At 32.2% G+C, this 19,804-nt stretch overlaps 2 protein-coding genes across 5 annotated transcripts in view; one reads left to right on the forward strand and one right to left on the reverse strand.

Moving 5' to 3' along the window:
- The window catches only part of LOC123717102 (protein I'm not dead yet-like), a 29,225-nt gene extending 24,456 nt beyond the window's left edge, over nucleotides 1–4,769 (reverse strand). Inside the window, exons 1-2 of one of the 2 annotated variants that reach the window (XM_045672914.1) lie at nucleotides 4,621–4,769; nucleotides 2,660–2,721 (exon numbers count right to left, since the gene is read on the reverse strand). The gene's annotated coding sequence lies outside the window, so the exon portion shown is untranslated. The remainder of the gene's footprint in view (nucleotides 1–2,659; nucleotides 2,722–4,620) is intronic. The other variant, XM_045672913.1, reaches the window with a different exon arrangement.
- The window catches only part of LOC123717104, a 36,800-nt gene extending 19,406 nt beyond the window's left edge, over nucleotides 1–17,394 (forward strand). The window contains exons 4-10 of one of the 3 annotated variants that reach the window (XM_045672918.1): nucleotides 2,333–2,458; nucleotides 3,035–3,221; nucleotides 5,160–5,321; nucleotides 12,135–12,212; nucleotides 13,691–13,828; nucleotides 14,830–14,926; nucleotides 15,575–17,394. In XM_045672918.1, the coding sequence (XP_045528874.1) occupies nucleotides 2,456–2,458; nucleotides 3,035–3,221; nucleotides 5,160–5,321; nucleotides 12,135–12,212; nucleotides 13,691–13,828; nucleotides 14,830–14,926; nucleotides 15,575–15,728 (819 nt within the window). In that variant the 5' untranslated portion in view covers nucleotides 2,333–2,455 and the 3' untranslated portion in view covers nucleotides 15,729–17,394. The remainder of the gene's footprint in view (nucleotides 1–2,332; nucleotides 2,459–3,034; nucleotides 3,222–5,159; nucleotides 5,322–12,134; nucleotides 12,213–13,690; nucleotides 13,829–14,829; nucleotides 14,927–15,574) is intronic. The other 2 variants (XM_045672917.1, XM_045672919.1) reach the window with 2 other exon arrangements.
- Nucleotides 17,395–19,804: the final 2,410 nt, after the last annotated feature.

A 19,804-nucleotide genomic window follows, 5' to 3' on the forward strand; every position in this document is an offset into this window, starting at 1 on the left:
TGTTCCTATCCTAGATGTTTGGAAGTGATTTTGGAAATAACGTCTTAAGAAAAAACTGAGTGTGCAGTCTGTTAAGCGGCATCTTATATCAGCAGTTAAAAATGCCCTCTCAGACTCAACACTGGCTGGCTCCAGCGTGAGTAAAGTATTATAAGTGAACTGTAAATAGCAACCCCTTGCTCCCCTACACTTATATAGATGTATCTTTTCCTTCATAAATGACTCTATATAATCTCACAGTAACATATTTAGGTGCTGTCAGAGTCAAGACTTCTCGAAGTCAAGGCTTAAAGATTGTTGTTGAAAAATGCCTATCTTTGGATTAGGGGATTGCAATCCCTAGTTCCTACATCGAACCACAGGACACAACAAATACTCAGACTACAATCATTAATATTCCCCATATACAGATAAGTGAGTTCCGTGTAAGTGAGATAAACCGGCCGTACGTAAATTTTAATCAAATTATTTTCATTTAAAAGAAATTCATATTCTCCTTAAAACAGACAATATTTCGCCGAGTCGTTTTTGCAACGTTGCTTTCATAATTATTTACTATTATTATTATTATTTTGTAATTCGCTTTGTTATATTCCTACCTAATTACTATTTATGAATATAAATAGATTTTTTTATATATTCGCGCCTGACGCTAGGCGGACGTATTCATTTCGATACTAAAAGTCTCCTCGACATTTGTGTCACAATATCGCGATTGCTAAAAGTTACATGGATTTGGTTAGCGCAGCGCCTGATTCGTAAGTTCAGTTTTTACAAACACTTTTTAATAAGTATATGCGTCTCCCTGTTTTAATATCGTGTGATATTAGACAGAATAAATACAAAAAAAAACCTAATCTAATCAGAGTATATATTTTTTTAGCTTTTATTGGTCACAAATGGAATTTTAGGTTCAGACTTGCACTTTAACTCAACTCTAAAATAGAGCGTTGTAAATCAAAGAAGATTTACTGATAGTCCAACTACAAATCAGTTCAAACTAGTATCTAAAAGTATTAAAGCTATCAGGCAATTAGAAAATTAGTTTCAAATCTATTGATTCAATTGCGATTTGAAATTCCAGCCGTGTAGTTTTCATCAATAGTAATATTTTATCTTTGAACGTTCATATTTTTGTTGAGAGATACGATTTGCGTTATTCATTGCGGTGAATTGCATTCGATGTAAAATATTAATATCAAAACGATAACTTATTTCATATGCCTCCCACCTCATATGTGCAGCTACTCCTATCATGAAGTTCGATTCTCTGCGATACAATAATTGTTTCGGCAGTAAGCTCTTGTAACTAGGTACTACTAATACTAATTAGTTCTAATTTTTATTCAGAATGCGTATGTATAAAATATTCTACGTACTAATTACGAATAATGGCCCAGACATAAAGGTACAGAAAGTATATTCATTGATTTGGAGCAGTGGTGCGACTCTCAACCCTTGGGCGCAGGTTCGAGAACGGACTTTCTGTCAGTGATGAAACCGACATACATTAGTTAAAATGTTTTATAAACCATGTATATTTATCCAAAATATATAAATAGAACAATAAACTTAAAATAAAATAGTCTAATAACGATAATAAAATAAATATAAACTTGCTATATCAGGCTATGCCATCAATGCCACATCTAGTAATAAATCAAATTCGAACAATGTTCTATGTTTTGCATGGTTGACTGATCGAGTTTATTATGTCTACCCACATTTTTGTTGCTGTTATGTTTTTGTTATTTATTTACCTACATCTGTGAGCTCTTATTATTATTTAGTAAGTACTGACTGAGTCAACATTTAAAGTATTGGGTTTTATTTGTTTTTGTTTAATTTAAGTAATTACGAATTTCTGTGTCTGTTTCGTAAACATTTGCTTTTTTCTAAAAGACAAGTGACCAACCATATACTGACTTACTGACTGCAATGCAATTCTTATGAGAAATAAAGTTATTCTTAAACCGAAACCTGAGGTCCAGACCTTAAAAGGCTGTACCGCCACTATTTATTTTTCCTGTATACATTGAAGTATATAATCACTTAAACCTAAATGTGAGTCACTATTGTTATCATATTTAAGCGCATTTGATATGCAGGCGCCTGACATTATGTTTTATTCCACAATGCTGTCCCCGAGTAATCGAATAACACACGCTATTTCACGCTGACTCAACATCGCTTTAAATATGCGGCCCGTAATTAATTTTGCCATGTAATTTTAATACCAAGTATTCCTGCTCTTATAAAGCTGATTTCGCAAACTAGTGTATAACATTATCGAAACCGTTTTATAAAATATTCCTTAATCTTAATTTTTTAGCACAGACTTAGAAATTAATAAGCTAGTTATTCAAAAAAGATGAAGGACCTCTGAAGGTCGTGTTAGGAGCACCACACAACTTCCTACACTCTCCCGTCTTCGACAAGACTCTGCGCCTTGGTGATGGTAAGACCCGTAATGGTTTTTACTTGATCGTTCCAGCGAGTAGGGGATCGGCCTCGAGGTCTGGTGCCTTTTACTCTGCCAGTCACAATGAGTTTTACTAAGCTTTCTGGATTTCTACAACGCCTAAAAGACTAAGCATGCGTTGGTTACTAAGTGTCGAGATTTTACTTGTAACCGTCATAGTATGGAAACGTTTGTTACCTTAGCTGGCCAGGGAATCCATAGCATCCACCTCCATGGACACAACACCACAATTCCAGAGCCTCGATTTAAAAAAAAAACGTGAATTATCAGTCAGTATAAGTCTTCTGAACAATTTTATTTACAAGCTTACATGTGTAGTAATAAGTAAATCTATGCCATAAATAATCTAAGTTATTTGAACATAATATCCTTCTAGATGAAAAAAACTATTAAAATTTAAACTACTTGTTGTAATGTAAGTTAATTCTTAATTGTTGTAAATATTTAATTAATAAACTGTGAGGTTAATTTATTATCATTATTTCATTTGACAGGAAACACTTTCCATCAAATCCATAAAAAAATTATTTAAATTCATGTTTTCTTTGGCAGATTGCGATGGAGACAGACAAGATGTCAACAGCATCATCAGTGGGTGCTGAGAGGAGGCCCTTGCTGCAAGCGTTAGTGCTGGAGAGAAGGATCCTTTTCGCTTGCACTGTTCTCGTTGGCTTGTCAACATTTGTATGGATAACTGCTGTATGCACCGAGAAATGGGTGCATATTTATAGTGCAAATGGTATGCGATTTTGTTTTTTATTGTCGCTGCCGAGTTCTTTGTAATAACGGTTTCACCGATAGGCAGATGTTTTGCATTTAGCCTGACTTAAGTTAGAAAAAAGAATTTATTATTTGAAATATATCAATTATTTTGACATTTTATATTATATATTTTTAAATTAGGATATTCAAGTGAAAGCGATTTATAACATGCTCACGATTTAGGATTTCCATGTTGTAAAAATCTATATCAAAGCTATATCCAATTTCATCCAAATTAAATTTATGTATATAATATGTTAGTATGATAGTTCGATAAGTCGGTATTTAAAAAAATATGTTGTGTTCTTTAACAAACAATAAATACAGTTATAAAATATCCACATACACATAAATACGCACACAGCGCAACGTTTAAGTTAAATTATAGCTCATGGCTATATTTGTTCTTGTAAGAATCTGGCTAAATAAATATATTAACTAAAGCGCGCATGAAGAGAGAATTCTAAGAAAACAGCAAACTGTTAGGTATGGGCTTCAGATATCTGTCACATGATCATTGTTTAGTTTAGTATATAATAGAAAGGTGGTGGTGGTGATCAGCCTCCTGTGTCTGATACCCGCCATCGACCTTTTGGGTCACAGATATTCCGGTTACCTTGAACCTTAGCACCTCAGGGATGAGAGTCGCACGCTGAAGCCACTAGGCCAATATATTTTGAGTTTGCTTAAAATATAATCTAATATGATATTCACTAGAAGTGAGGTTGCAAGTTTGAAATAGTATTTGAATAAAAATAAACGCTGAATAAATACAATGAAATTGCTTTGAACAAGCTAACAATGTTTTCGAACCAATACTGCTTTTGAGTGCTCTTTGCTGGGAATCAAAGGAGAAATAAAAGAACGTAGCTGCGCCAACTTTTAAACGCTTTGAAATATCGTTAAATAAAAGTTATTTCTACATTGGAAATTTAATTCTACATTGTATAAATTTCTAAAACAAATGCCAGTAATTAATCTCTGTTCGGAAAACTGTTGTTTAGGTATGTGTATATAGAAAAAATAGATTTTATTCAGTACTGAACTACGCAATAGTGATGGCTAACGTTATTTTAAGACTACTTACATTTCATTTGTACTTCTACAAAAGTTTATGTAAAATAAATTTCCGCTCTACACAAGATTATGTTTTGAGTTTCGTGATCGTTTAACATTGATCTATCCAGGAGTTACATCAAAGATATGATTAAAATATTTTTTTTCATTAAGTATAAAATTCATGGCCAAAATACGAACTTAAAGCTAGCATACATTATTACATAAAAAACGTTAATAAGAAAATCAAAAGCCAAATAAAAATATGGTCAATATATCGTTATAGAAAAGGTCAGAGTACATCGATATTGTTTTCTTACCGCCAATTGTTTCCTATACTTCAAAATTCGCTAATTGAGTTTCAGCAAAACTCTTGATATATCAGTTACATTATATACAATTAACACTGTGGTACACACTGATTAATTAATGTTACACTCAGGTCGACGTCCTCACGTCTATTTTTGCTAACGCGTACTATGAGAATGTCTAGGGCTATTTAAGAATTTCTTAATTTGTATTTTATAGAGCGTATAATTGAAATTAGTTCCCTTTCATACAGCGTTATCTTGAACTGTTGCTGTTGTTCTATTCTCTCGCTATTTTTCAAAAACTTAATTATTTACAGAAATGCAGTCAACTCACGTACACTAATAATAAAGACACAAACACACATTATATTAATAAATATTCTAAATTTTTAAATCGCCTATTAGATTTTTATCAATATTTTGCAATGGCTTAGTAACGTATCTTCGTAGAGCACACAAATTTAAAAATTTATCTAGAAATATACAACACTGTATTCTACGTTCACGATTACGCGAGTCGCTGAGATTTAATATATACTTTGTTGCAGGTATATATCTACCAACCAGGGGAGAATATTTTATGTGGAGTGACTCCGGTGTATGGGAAATATGTAGATACGTATTTCGTCCTACGCTTGTTCCCGAGGCAGTGAATGCATCAACACCAAGACCTATTGATGTTACAGGGTTGACAGGGGAATATTATACAAGTGAGTATATTGATGCAATCATATCAATAAAACTATAAAGGACATCACAAATTACATGTAAAACCCATGCACACTCAATGCCAGATGGCTAGCGAGTGTGTTGTCGGCCTTTTAAGAAGTGGTACGCTCTTTTCTTGAAGGTCGAATTGGTTCAGAAGTACAGCAGTGGGCAGCTGGTTGCAAATAGTGGTGGTGCGCGGCAGAAACTGCCTTCAAAACCGTTCAGTTCCATAAAACCTGTAATATCTTTGTGTATAAGATTAAAAAAATACATTTTTTCTCAAATTTATGCATAAAAATAGTTTCTATATTAAGTTTGTTTAAACGTTATAGTATAGATAACATGAACGTTACTACTTCGTAGGCACAGTATGAGTTTATTTTTTCCTGGACCGCCTTCTGTTTTCTCTCACTCGGTAATTCCATTAGCACCCGCTGGTTTACTTTAATATAATAGAATCTAATGCTCAGAATAAAATCATCTATTTTTAATCTCAGGTTCACATTTACCGTTTAGAATTTATTATTTGGCCTGAAAGCGGTACACATATTGTATATCCCGCGATTTCTATAACCAAGAAATCGTTAAAATTAGTATAATTTATATATCTCTATATATAGAAAATTCTCGTATCGCAATATTCATTCCTAAACTCCTTTGAAATGGCGCGACAGATGCTTATGAATTTTTTATGGACATGCATATTTATCTTTCAAACCCAAAAATTACTACCCCTTATTACTTAATAATAGAAAAAAGTGTACCCAGTAGTTAGAATTAACTTAGCCGACGCGCCGGCATAACGCATTCTCCCACGAAAAAAAATGCGATCCCAAGTCCGGGGTCGACGAAATTAAGTCCACGGATTTTGATTTTGATGTTTAGTTGTGCACAGTGTGAGTTGTTTGAAGTTTACAATAAACAATTACACAATGTAGGTAAACATGTCTTTGCATATTTTTGTGCAATCGGTGACGTGTATAACACTTAGATACTTGAGTATAAAGAATTTTTTTTATTTAAACAAATACAACTAAGAGGCTAAGAATCTTAAAGCTTTGTAGTGCTACTATAAACAGTTGGCACTTGGATAATGTATATCCCGGGCGTATCTATTGGAAAACAGTTGACAGGCGACTGAATATATTTATAGTAATGTTTAATTTTTTAAGAACTTTATTTTTCATTACAAAAATGTTACCTGAGGAACTTAATAAATTAGGTTGGGGAAAAAGTCTTTTCGTATTATAGTATGTATTTATGGACTTAGCGCAGTATCTGTGAATGTAGCACAAATTTGGAACAAGCGTTTTCAATCCGGAAAATTTGATGTCAAAGATGCACGTCACTCTGGTCGCCATTTGTGATTCTTTATTACGACGTAATGAAACCGAACCATTTTTGACGAAGCTGATAATTGGTGATGAAAAGTGGATTACGTACGACAAGAACGTGCGAAAAAAGCCGTGGTCAAAGGCCGATCAGTCTTCACAGACTGTAGCGAAACCCGGGTTGACTCGAAACAAGGTGATGCTGTGTGTGTGGTGGGATTGGAAGGGCATTATTCATTATGAGCTGTTACCACCAGGCAGGACCATCGATTCTTAACTCTACTGTGAACAACTGATGAGATTAAAGCAAGAAGTTGAGAGAAAGCGGCCGAAATTCACCAACAGAAGGGGTGTGGTTTTTCATCATGATAACGCTAGACCTCACACATCTTTGGCCACTCAGCAAAAATTAAGAGATCTTGGCTGGGAGGTGTTAATACATCCACCGTATAGTTCTGACCTTGCACCTTCAGATTTCCAACTATTTCGGTTTCTTCAGAATTCTTTAGGATTCCTGTCACTGGTCAGGTTAACATCACGAGAGGACTGCCAATTGTCGCGGTATTTTGATCAGAAGCCCCATGCCCCATGCCCCAACCTACAAGATGGTTATAGAACAAAATAGTACCTTACTACTTACCTTACTATACCATACTTTAGTTGAATTTAATTAAAGTATAAATAAAAAATGTTGTGATTTTCTTAAAAAACCGAAGAAACTTTTCCCCCAACCTATTATATGAACAAGATACATGTCGCCATCATCGAAGACGTAGGTATTTCACGGTAGTATAGCTATTCAGTAGACTGACTTTCACCATACGACCTCAGGGATAGGTGTCGCCCACCTACGCATTAGAGTAAAACCTTGAAATTTTTGGGGCAAAGTATTTAGTTGCCTTAAAAACTTAGCCTGCAATTAACCAATATAACGATTGTTATAGAGCTTTCGTATTTCAGCAACTCATCACAAATATATCTTTATCATTTACACTCGTTACGAGTTTTTATCTCGCTACTATCATCCCTGAGATCGTAGGTTCAATCCCCGGGTGTGCACCAATGCATTTTCTTTCTATGTGCTCATTAAACATTAGCTCGAACGGTGAAGGAAAACATCGTGAGGAAACCGGCTGGCTTTAGACCCAAAAAGTCGACGGCGTGTCACAGGCACGGAAGGCTGATCACCTACTTACCCATTAGCTTAACAAATGATCATGAAATAGGTCCAGACCTAATTTTTCTTTAATTAATTAAGGCAATGTTTTTACTAGGGGATGGCTTGTGGGAATTTTAAAAAAATCAAATTCTGAAAAAAAAAATTGCTATTTCACATTGTAATTTACAAGTTATTTTATTATAGTATTGTGTAAGAGCAGTGTTGGCTAAAGCGTGCAATTCTCATCCATGAATTTTATAGCGCCACTGGTTTACTATGCTATTGTTATTAGTATTACCGGAAAAAAAATACACTTCATTACCAAAATATATCTACTATTATTTTATTAAAATTATTTAACTGCAATACGGAAACTGTCAGATGCATTTAGTAAATTAATATTGACAGCGACTGTCAACTGTCAATCGCTAAGTTTATAACTTTATACCAATTTCATAATTGGCGTTTGTAGTCAAAATATACTTTACGTATATCTTGTTAATACGACAAAACATAAAAAATAATAATTTCGCAAAACTAATTAAAATCCGTTTAAATGGTAAATTTATTCCATAATTTATTTAGAAATTAAAAAGGTTAACGTTTTGATGTTTTGTGTTCTGTTTGGTTTGGTAAACTTTATTTTCTTTTAAGTTTCAATGTATTTTTTCTATTCATATGCTTTTTTTTAAATTTAGAATATGCCTGGCCGTCATAATATTTTTTTACTTTCCTACACATGCTTGTATTAATAACGCACATGTAAAGAACAATCTACTAGCACTTTCACGCTTTTAAGATGAACGGAACAACAGGACTTCCAAAGAAAAGTAAACATTGAACTGGCGCCGAGAACACATAAGACAACCATATAACGGATCTAAATATTAATGAGAACAAAACTATTAAACGTACAACTAATTGTTGACTCATTTGAAACGCTTGCCAAGGGAAGATGTAATTGTTATTCGAGATACTATAAGACTCAATTTGAGAATTGGAAACTACTCAAAAGCGATATAATGTTCACTTCAAAACTAAAGGTACATCAATATTATATTCAAAGAATAATAAATATTTTAATTATTCAACATTACAAATAATTTCTGCGCGTCAGAAAGCATTCCGGGCATCTAGTGCGCCGACATTTTTCATACACAAATGGTTTTGTATAAAATTTGGACACTTCCTAAAGAAATCTTAATTTCTCTTGCTAACAATCGGTAATCTACCAAGACAATAATAATATGTCAAGACAAAAATAATAGTCAATATACTAATTATTATTTGACAAAACTAGTCTTGAATACCTAAATAATAATCTTGACATTATCACAGAATTTTTTTGAAACCACTTGTTTTTATAACATTAAATAAGCCTTAGGTTAAACATATGTTAACATATTTTGCAATTAACACCATCTGTACTGCGCTCGGTAACTAGGGAAACCTGGTTTTATAAAATAAACAGATCAACCCACACAATAAGATTTATAGTCACCGATAAAAATACCACATCGCTTCTTTCAGTCCGAGCTAAATCTACGTTACGTACATAATAAACAAACAATGGATGTTACGTAGAGGAAGTAGAAATTACTACATATTAATAGGTAATGGTTTGTTCGATGGACATGAAGCGATAATGTTCCTGGGATAAACGTGTCTATCAAACGCCAAAATAGATTTGCAAGAATGTTTACAATGTGTGAATTTTACACATGAGGTAGTGTTATCTAAATTTCGAATTCTCAGAATACGTGAAGGACAAGTGAGAAGAGTTCTTATTATCTGGAAATGAGTTTTAGAAAGAGGTTAAAACGTGTAAAAATTTAAATATATAATTATGATTTCCATATAACACTTATACGTTGCAATTGATTTGATACCGTGGTTTATAATTATTTAATGGTTTTGATATTTCATTAACAATGTTTGATTGAACCTATAACTATTTTATAGAGCAGTGTTGGCCTAGTGGCATCAGCGTGCGACTCTCATCCCTGAGGTCGTAGGTTCGATCCCCGGCTATATGCGCCAATGAGTTTTCTTTCTATGTGCGCATTTAACATTAGCTCGAACGGTGAAGGAAAACATCGTGAGGAAACCGGCTTGCCTTTAGGCCCTAAAAAAGTCGACGGCGTACGTCAGGCACAGAAGACTGATGACCTACTTGCCTATTCTATTAACAAATGATATTGAAACAGATACAGAAATCTGAGGCCCAGACCTAAAAAGGTTGTAGCGCCATTGATTTATTTTCTATTGTTTTCAGAGAAAAATGTATATGTTGGTTAGGCATTAACATTTTTAACTGTTAACAAAAATACTACACTGAAATTACTTGCAAAGCTTAAACTCTTCAAAAGCATTTATTAATCCTCTGAAGGTCCTCCTTGGCTATTAGCGTCCATACAATCCATTAATATTTAATTATTATTACCGAGAAATAATGAACGTTTTATTGGGATTTTGCTCCAGAACTGGAACAAATAAGTCTTATTTCAAAGTACTTGTTCAAATGGTCTATTAGTTTTATTGTACACACTAAATGTATTTTTGGTATTAATAAAATTTATTGCGAATTGATTGCGTGTAATAAACCGTCTAGTTGATTTATCCCTGGAATCGTTACCGAGTGTATTTTTGTAACAGATGATTTTAGTTATTAATAGATTCGTTCTATAATAGACGTGATTCTTTACCTCTTTGAATAGGCTTTTATTGTATGTGATTTTCTAAGTTAAATAACTATTCAAATGTATTTACTAAAGTTTATCTGCGATTATTAGCGTAAATTATTAACACACCTGTCACAGTTTATTTCTTGTAGAATTATGTAATATGTATATAAAGTAAAAAAAAACATAATATTCCAAATAATAATTTGCTTGTATATCATCTACAACTACAACTTCTTATCTTTGATGCGGTAAGTAACCTGAATTAAGAATAAACATTGAAATTGTTTTAAAACACAATTATATGATAGCTAATCAGTAGCCAGTGTCCACACTAGGGACAACCGTATGTTGCGGGTGACCAGATACACTTCCAAATTTCATATATACCTGGAACAATACAAAAAAATTAACGAATTCATAAAATGTTTTAATTCAAGTATATGTTTTTATACTTCCTGTTTAGGTAAGTGTTGGCTTACCAAGCTTAAATATGATGTGATAAATAAAAAAAAGGTAAAGTACTGTGGTATACCATCCGAAAATGGGATATATATATTGTAAATGTTGGTGTATCATATAAAATTACAAGAATGTTTCTTTATATTAAATTTACAAATTAGATTTTGCATCGACGTTTTTAATAAAATAAATAAATAAAAATAAATAAAAAAATACTTATTCAAAATGCTTGATTATATCAAAGAAGTTTTATAATCTAGCATTTTAATCATAAAAATATCAGAAAAAGACATCCACAAATGTAATTTAATCAACTCGTTTTCATTGTAAAACATCTGAAGGGGAAAAGTTTAATGATAAAAACTTTTCTCTGTTAAAACATACCGTAACTCATCTTGAAATGAATCCAACAATTCTTGAAGGAAAATACATGACATTTATTATATTCATCATTGGATATTAGAATGAAGCTTATAATTTGTTAATAATAACAGTTTAAATGAAATCTTCTGCCTCATCTCTATATATATATATATATATATATATATATATATAATATTCTCGTGTCACAATGTTCGTTCCCATACTCCTCCGAAACGGCTCGACCGATTCTGATGAAATTTTTTATCCACATTCAGTAAGTCTGAGAATCGGCTACTATCTATATTTCAAACCCCTAAGTGACAAGGGGTGTCCACCCCAAAAAAAATTGTTTATGTTTTTTGGATAAATTTATTTCTTTAATTTTTTTATGATACAAATTACAAAAATACATACAACCCTTAATGTTCACCCCTCTTCTATTAACCTCTATATTTTATTTGTTTATTAGAAAATTATGACTTGATTTCAGGTTTATGTAGAGAAATATTCACAGAACAACCTAATATGTTTTCATTACGGAAAACCGAACAGTTTCTGGGGTAGCATATCAAAATGTTCCATATTGGTATATTCTAAAAAGGTAGGCAAAGTAAAATTACATTGAGGAGAAACGAAGTTCGCGGGGACAGCTAGTAATCATATAGATTTTAAGTACTAAGCCAGTTACAGATTTTTACAATATAAACAAAATTTCACAAGCGACAGTGAATATTAAATTTGTCGTTTAAAGTATATAGAAACTTGATTCTGGCGTTACTACTTACATAGAAAGACTATAAAAAAGCTTTGTTTCAGACTGCACGAACTACTTAGCACAGCCTGTTATGAAGAATGGAAAACCAACAGATCCCGCTTATGATATTGATGTTGCTAGTAAGTTTTTCATTATAATACGATATAAACATTAGTTCCTTTTAACCAGGTATCTATTATGTACCTAAGTCGATATTTTCGAAGCAGAATTGGGTCAGTGAACGGGTGTTTATTTAAAAAAAAAACATTATATAGAAGTAAAACATTGACGCTACAACTGGGCTTCAGATTTATGTAGCCTTCTGTGTCTAATACACTCCGTCTATTTTTGGGTTCCAGCCAGTACTGGAAAAAACAATAGTGCGTAGCCGTGATTCGAACGCATGACATTAGGTTTGAGAAGGGCACGGTTATAAAACTATAAACTTATAACATACTATATTTATTATCTTTTCATAGCTTTAACACAATGAAAGAAAAGACTTTATACTTATAATACACCACAGTGTCACCGTGACCACGCACGCTGTAAAGCACGCGGAATGTCGTTTTTTTTTAAATATGTAAAATAATTATAAGTTTTTAATAATACATAGCTTCAACCCGGTAAAAAAGTGTTTTCTTTCAATATTATATTTATTTTAGTAGCCTTTAATGATGCATTACCAATAACATGACAAAGTACATGGATGAGTCTCTATATAATATCACTCCCTCATACTTTCCAAATAAAATAATTATGATGATTATATTATCTACTAAATAGAGTAATCGCTGTACAGCTGAGTAGAATTAAGCACGTTGGAGCTGCGCCTCGGGCGGTAATGCCATAATTGCTTCGCGGAGCTCATTTATATTACATTATAACAACGTTAGTATCAACTTGCATTATTTATGTATATTATAAAAAAATGCTCGTACGGTGAAAGTATTGTGTAAACCTACGTGTCATTAATATCGCATAGAATAATGATCGAATTTATATTTATTTATTTGAGAAAGAGAAAAACTAAAGGACAATCGATTTCAAAGTGTAAGATATACTTATCGTTCACACTATTTTAATACACTACTATAAATGAAAACGCATTGACGAGAATAGACATAACTATGTTAAATGTCCATACATTAAGTACAGTTTTCCATACAGATTTTTTGTATGATTCATAGTACCTCTAGAGAGTACACCAAAGTATAACAAATCAAAGCAGCGCGATATGTCAAACGAAATACGAAACCTAATGATATTACATGACGAGAGATGCTCTTGACCAATCACAATGAGTACGCTCCGCAAAATGAATTCGTTTTTCGTTTTACATTCTTAAATCCTGTACTTGTATTTTTAAGCATAATAACCCCCGCGAAGAATTGCTTACAAGGCGTACCTTACTAAATGCGATTATATAATAATATAAATTCAAATATCTGCACTTAATTAGAGATAATAATTCTTACGTATTAACGGCATCAAACCTTTTCACTTAATGGCTGTTAATTATTTAATGGAAAAAGTATTATCACTCAATGTTCGCATTATTTTTGCATGTATCTTATTTTCCTTGCCAGTATATTTACGCAATGTTTACTTCTTTCAGACTATGTTCGAACGATGATATCATTCGGTATCATAAGTTTGTTCGTTATGGCTATGGGCTGTGGCTTCTCAATCTACACCTTCCGCAACCCAAGATATATGTTCAAGCGTCTCGCGGCTGGCATACACTTTATAAGCAGTAAGTGTTATGACGAAATCAATAAAAACACCGTATATATATTTTTGTATTTACAAAGTAAAACTATAATGTAATTCATAAGAATTAGTACTACATGCTAAAAACAAAAATCATAACTAAATAATAAATACCTAAGGCAGAGAATTCTTGAAGCCTGCAGCACTTCCTCGCTGAATACCAATACTGAAAAAACGTACCTTGTTCTGTAAATTAAAAAAAAATTATCTCTCTCTGTCTCTGTATTATGTTATATATGTTTTTTTATTATTGTTATTTTGTGTGTCTCTGTTTTTTGTTAGTAATAAATGTTTTGTCTATGTCTATATATATTCTAGGATAACGATTTATAGTCTCCGATATATATATATTAATTTGTTTTTAGACACATAAAGTAGGTACGTAATGTATTTTTATAACTATATATATAATATTTTGAAACAATTTGTAGGAGCCTGAATATAAAATATTAACCCTAGTACATGGTAAATGATTTTATATAACTATCTCCATCTTCCGCTTTAATGAGATAGTTCTTATAAACTTAACGTCCAATCAATTCTAGTCATGTTTTATACATTTATTCAAAAATTGTACCTTTCAATTATTTAGTTTTTTGTAAAGACCAGTCGGTTATTTGTAATTATTGCAACTATATTTTCTACATTCAGATATTCTAAACTGTTAAAAGGTTAAATAAACGGATTGTGATTGCATTCAAAACTGAAAATGATGTTTGTTTACCTTGGCTACGGCCCTACGGGGCTCAACAGGTGTATCTTGTAGTCGGAATTTTTTACTTATCATATTAAATAACAGTTCTTCTTTCTAAACTATGGCCTATTAATAAACTAATGAAAATAACGCAGATACATAAGATTGATGTCTCGCTGAGCAGTTTTACTAAAAGTACACACTATTATATTATATATCGCAATGGCTGAATCAATGCATCTATGCGTACAAGATGTTTGTCATAATTATATTTCGTAATTTCTTTACAGCTTCCTGTACTTTTGTAGTGGTGCAAGTCACAATGTCGTCTTTGGATCACATGCAGAAGAACGTGAAATATATTTATCCTGAACGTGCATCTCACTAGTAAGTGAACTATTATATAAGAATATACCTAGTGCAGCCATAAGTTCTATTTCAAATATTTTTTTTAAATGAATAATATTTTCACTATCAGGAACTACAACAATTTTGTGTGCGACTAGAACTCTAATTTTTAATTGTGTTCCGCTGGTAAATGCTCTGCTAACTTCACAGACACCCAATCCATATTGTAATTCGATAATGAACACGAAACAATTTGTGAAATGGCGCTGAAACGAAGGAAGTTTTAAAAATAATATACGTGTTCTAAATTCAAAATAATTAAAAACTCGAAAAAAGAAAAGTTTTTATGTAACAGTATTTATAGCTAACTAGTCTGTAGTTATATAGCAATAATAACAATGTGTTTATGATCACATATAGCCATTAATAAACTAAATGTAATTATTGTCCAATTATTTAAAATATTTTAAATATATACACTTTTGCCTGAGTGATAATGCCAAGTTAAAAGATTTGTTAACAGCACATGTATAAATAACAAATATTTCTCCTGGTGCTGTATTCGGTCGGGGAAACACTAATTGTAGAAAAAACAGAAGGCTGATGTACTTCGTTATGAATTAAAATCATTTATGAAATACAAGATCTAAGAAGATGCATAAGCAAACTTTATTACTTTTTTTCCAGCTTCCACATAAGTTACTTCCTGGCGTGGTTCGTTGTATTAGTGAACTTCTTTGCAGCGGCGTCCTTCCTCTGGTATTCCCGTAAAAGGAAAGGTGATAAGGCAGCCACTGATGAACTTGCAATGGCGGACGAACCTACGATCATAGGTCGATGACCTTTCAGTCTTTTTCTCACGGTCCAGGTACAATGGATATTTCCACTACTCCTTAAACTCTGCTCAAACCAGACCAAAGATCTGCGAAAACGTCTTCCACAAACGCTAGTTTTAATCCAACAGCTTTCGGCTTTTTTTCAATGCTCGTTTATTTTATAGGTATTTGAAATGCAATATTTCTCTATCAAGTTTCTTTTTATATACATTAAATCGGTTTTTCAATAATCCATAATCAATGAAGGCAACTTTAGGTCATATTTAAGACCTTTCACATACAGTTGTGGATATCATCTACCTATATTGAAATTGAATACCTTTGAAGTGAGCTGGCTAGAAGAAGCTATAATAAGTTTTTTTGAAAAAAAATTAATTGACATGGATTTCAATTTGAAAATAAAACTTGCGATGCATTAAAGCTTGTCTTTTATTATATTCTACTATTGTTATATTCTTATTAAGATATGTATTATTTAAAATAAAAATAATGGTGTCTGAACTTTCAAATTTGATGATTTTGTCTGAAGTTTATTACTTGTTTATAAAATCTGTATTTATTCTCATATTATTATAATTTATTGTTGAATTTTAGGAATGTATTCGAAGTGCTAAATATACTTAGTTTTAAGATCTTGTAGTAATTTTAATTAAATATATTCAAGGTATCCCTCTTGATAACACCAAGTTGCTTGTATATGATATAGTTCTATAACTTCTACATTTTAATAACATTTGCTCATTTTAATATGGTTGTAGCTAAAATAAACTTGAGAGCCCAAACAACCTATTTTCAAAATAATTAGCATTTTCTTGTGCGTCAATAGATATTGCCCCCAATAGTTAATAGTTGAGTGTAAGCCAAAATAAAAATGATTAAGTCATAGTTGCGGTAGCAGAAAAGTGACAAGTTTAAAAACATCGCCGTTATTTTTCTATAAAAAATATCTTATTATATATGCGGCGAAGAGAAGGAGAGAAGTATCAAAAGAATTAGTTAAAACTGAGATATGTTCTTGTCTTTCATCAAAAATAATCATAAAACTGAAAATACATAAATGTATAAACGACACTACTTAAACCGCTCTAGAGACCGTGGCTTCATTATAATTCTTGCTGTGTTACAAATTCCAGAGATAAATGGCAAAATGAGTCTGTACGTTTGCAAGTAGTTGGAAATACTTGAAAACAAGAAAGATACTCCGAGTCCTGAATAACAAAAACGTTCGTTCTAAATTTAAAATTTCCGCTTCCGTCATGTCAAGTAGGTGTTTCGATATGTCACACCTAAAATAACAAAGAAATGAAATTCCTCCTTATCGCCTCATTAATTTTGTGTAACAACTTTATTTTTTTAAATAAAATCTATTAAAAATACACACTTGTGAATAAATACTTTGTTGACAGTTGATCTCTATGAGTATTCAGGGTAAGAAATGTACCTGAAAAGGTTTACCATCTAATAGCTACAACCTTACTGCCTAATGTATATTTAAATACTTATTATATATTATTTTAAACTAAGTACAAACTGTTTTCTTATTAGTGTTTTTAGTGATAATTATAGATGCTATAAAGCTTACTGTTTTTTAAAGATTTCCTTGTATTTTTAAGATTCAAATTGATTGTTATTCGAATTCAAACATTTTTGCAAATTTATGATGATTGTTTTTAAAATATTTCAACTTTTTGTCAAATCAACTTGTATTTTTTAAATCTAAAGTTAATAATGATACATTGTTTTCTTTAAGCGGTTACGGAACCGAAAATCAAAATAATATCAATCTTTATTTTAGTCAAACCTAACTAAAATAAAGATTAAAGACTATTGCATATATTCTAGTCAAGTTAAAATACTCCAATCGACAATGTGCGCTAAGATTTAATTTTTGCTGTGCCTTATTGCTCTTGCTGATTGTTTTTCTATAATTAAGGCTATATTTAGACTATTATATTCATAAGTCAATATATTACTGACGCCTATAATATAATTTTCACTTTCAAAATCCATGAAATATTTTCAGAATATGTTACATCTGTATTTTTATGTCTTCAATATACTCGTATGATATCACTTATATATGTCATTGACCTTTACACACAATAAAATCTTTCACACAACTAAGTTTTTCATTTGATACATTTGTACTCTTTTCCCATAGTTTATTAAGATTTATTGGCTTCAATTTATAAATAGAAGGCTTCATGCACGCTCTGAAATATTGAAAAATAATATTTCATGCAAAATCTAAATCATGCTAATACAGGGGTTTAGGATCCGAATATGATTTTGTCCCATTCGGTGTCGAGACCCTTGCAGTCTTGCTCGGAGTGGCGCTCGGACCGCTATGACACCAAAGAGCTGGTAGCTACCTCGGACAAAGAATTAGTCTACCTATTCAAAGGGGGAACGACGTCACTGTCTTCGGAACCTTGCCTAAAGGGACTCCTTTTTATTATATATTTTGAGGTTAGTTATTGATTTTTGTTATATTATATAATTGATATGTACGAAATACATATCAAAAGCTTCCAATTTAACATTTACCGCCAGTTCTCAAATCATGAGTGTAGAACAGACGAAAAGAACTGGCAGCACACTCTTCGCCACTAAGTTTAATCGCCAAAATTTTTGATTTTGTTTTTTTCCACGTCCATCTTTAAGTAATTTACTATTATAATTAAAAAAAAAATCTAAGATTTGTCCTCTATCACTATCTATGGTGAAATAGGAGCACTCATTTACATTCTCGTGGGACCAACTCGCATTTAGAGTAAGAATAGGTCCTACATTAATATAAAAATAAGAACAGATTTTACATAAATAATGCAGTATTTCTGTTTCGTCGGAGCGGTTTTAAGATTTATCTGAATCGCTGTAATAGCCGCAACATTATATAAGGTCCCTTAAGCGTAGCTTTGTAATGACTGTAATCGTCATAATAGTTCCATTACGCGTCTAATGGATTCATAGGCCCGGAAAACATTAGGAAAAATAAGTGCTATATGTTTTTGGCACTCGAGCCTAATGTCTAGTTGTAATTACAAATGTTACCAAAGGAAATCACCGGCATACTTGTGTTAATCGCCAGGTCAGTGCAATTACAACATATCACGGGAGTTTGAGTCTAATTAACGTGTAATGATGTCGAAAATCGCATATCATTTAATGCGTGAAAAATGTCGTACACACTTTTCGCTGCTATTTTAAGATACGCATTGTCGGTGTCTGGCATCTACCCAGAGCTGGGAACGTGGTTACCAGCTTACAGAGGTTACTGGCCTGAAATCTTTTGTTTTTTTAATAGCTCAACAAAGACATGGGTGACAAGGTCAAATTAATTGTTATATACACCAGCGTCAAACATTCATATGAGAACTCTTTTGAGTGTAAGTCGGACACTGCAAGATTGTCAATTCATGTAGTTGAAGGAGATTTCAATACCTTGTCAAGATAAAAGCAGCGATACAGTGAAAACTTGTATAGCTCACTAACACATCCGAAGATTCCGTATTATCAAGGAATTGATATCAGTGCTACGCAATTCAACTGCAACGAAACTGGGTTTGGTCTTGATATGACTTCATTATGATCCCTTTTCAGGGAATCCAATACCATCTAACCGGAAAAGGCTTACAGGAAAGCGTTACTTTATTAAACAGATGCATTTTTATTTTCCACACTGCTCATTAACACGATCGTTTTGTTTTTGTTTTAAGCCTCCACAATTTTAATTTATAAATTATTTTGATGATTTGTTTTGTAGTGACGAAACAAACTAAGCTCCTAATCATAAAACGCGGTTAATGAACAGAAATACAATATTAGCCTTTAAATACGTGACTATATACTACGAGGTACGTTATACTGCTCATGAAATCTTTTACCTTCGTTACAAACAATAGACCAATGATCTCAAGATTTTGCTTCTTGTTTTTTTGTAGAACGGGCAAGAGGCGCACCTGATGTTAAGTAATACCGCCGCCCATGGACACTCTCAATACTAGAGGGCTCGCGAGTCAATTGCCGGCCTTTAAATTCTTATTTTCCCTCCTGTACCTGCTGCTGCTGTTATGTATAT

This window comes from Pieris brassicae, chromosome 12, assembly GCF_905147105.1.
Source record: "Pieris brassicae chromosome 12, ilPieBrab1.1, whole genome shotgun sequence".
NCBI lineage: Eukaryota > Metazoa > Arthropoda > Insecta > Lepidoptera > Pieridae > Pieris > Pieris brassicae.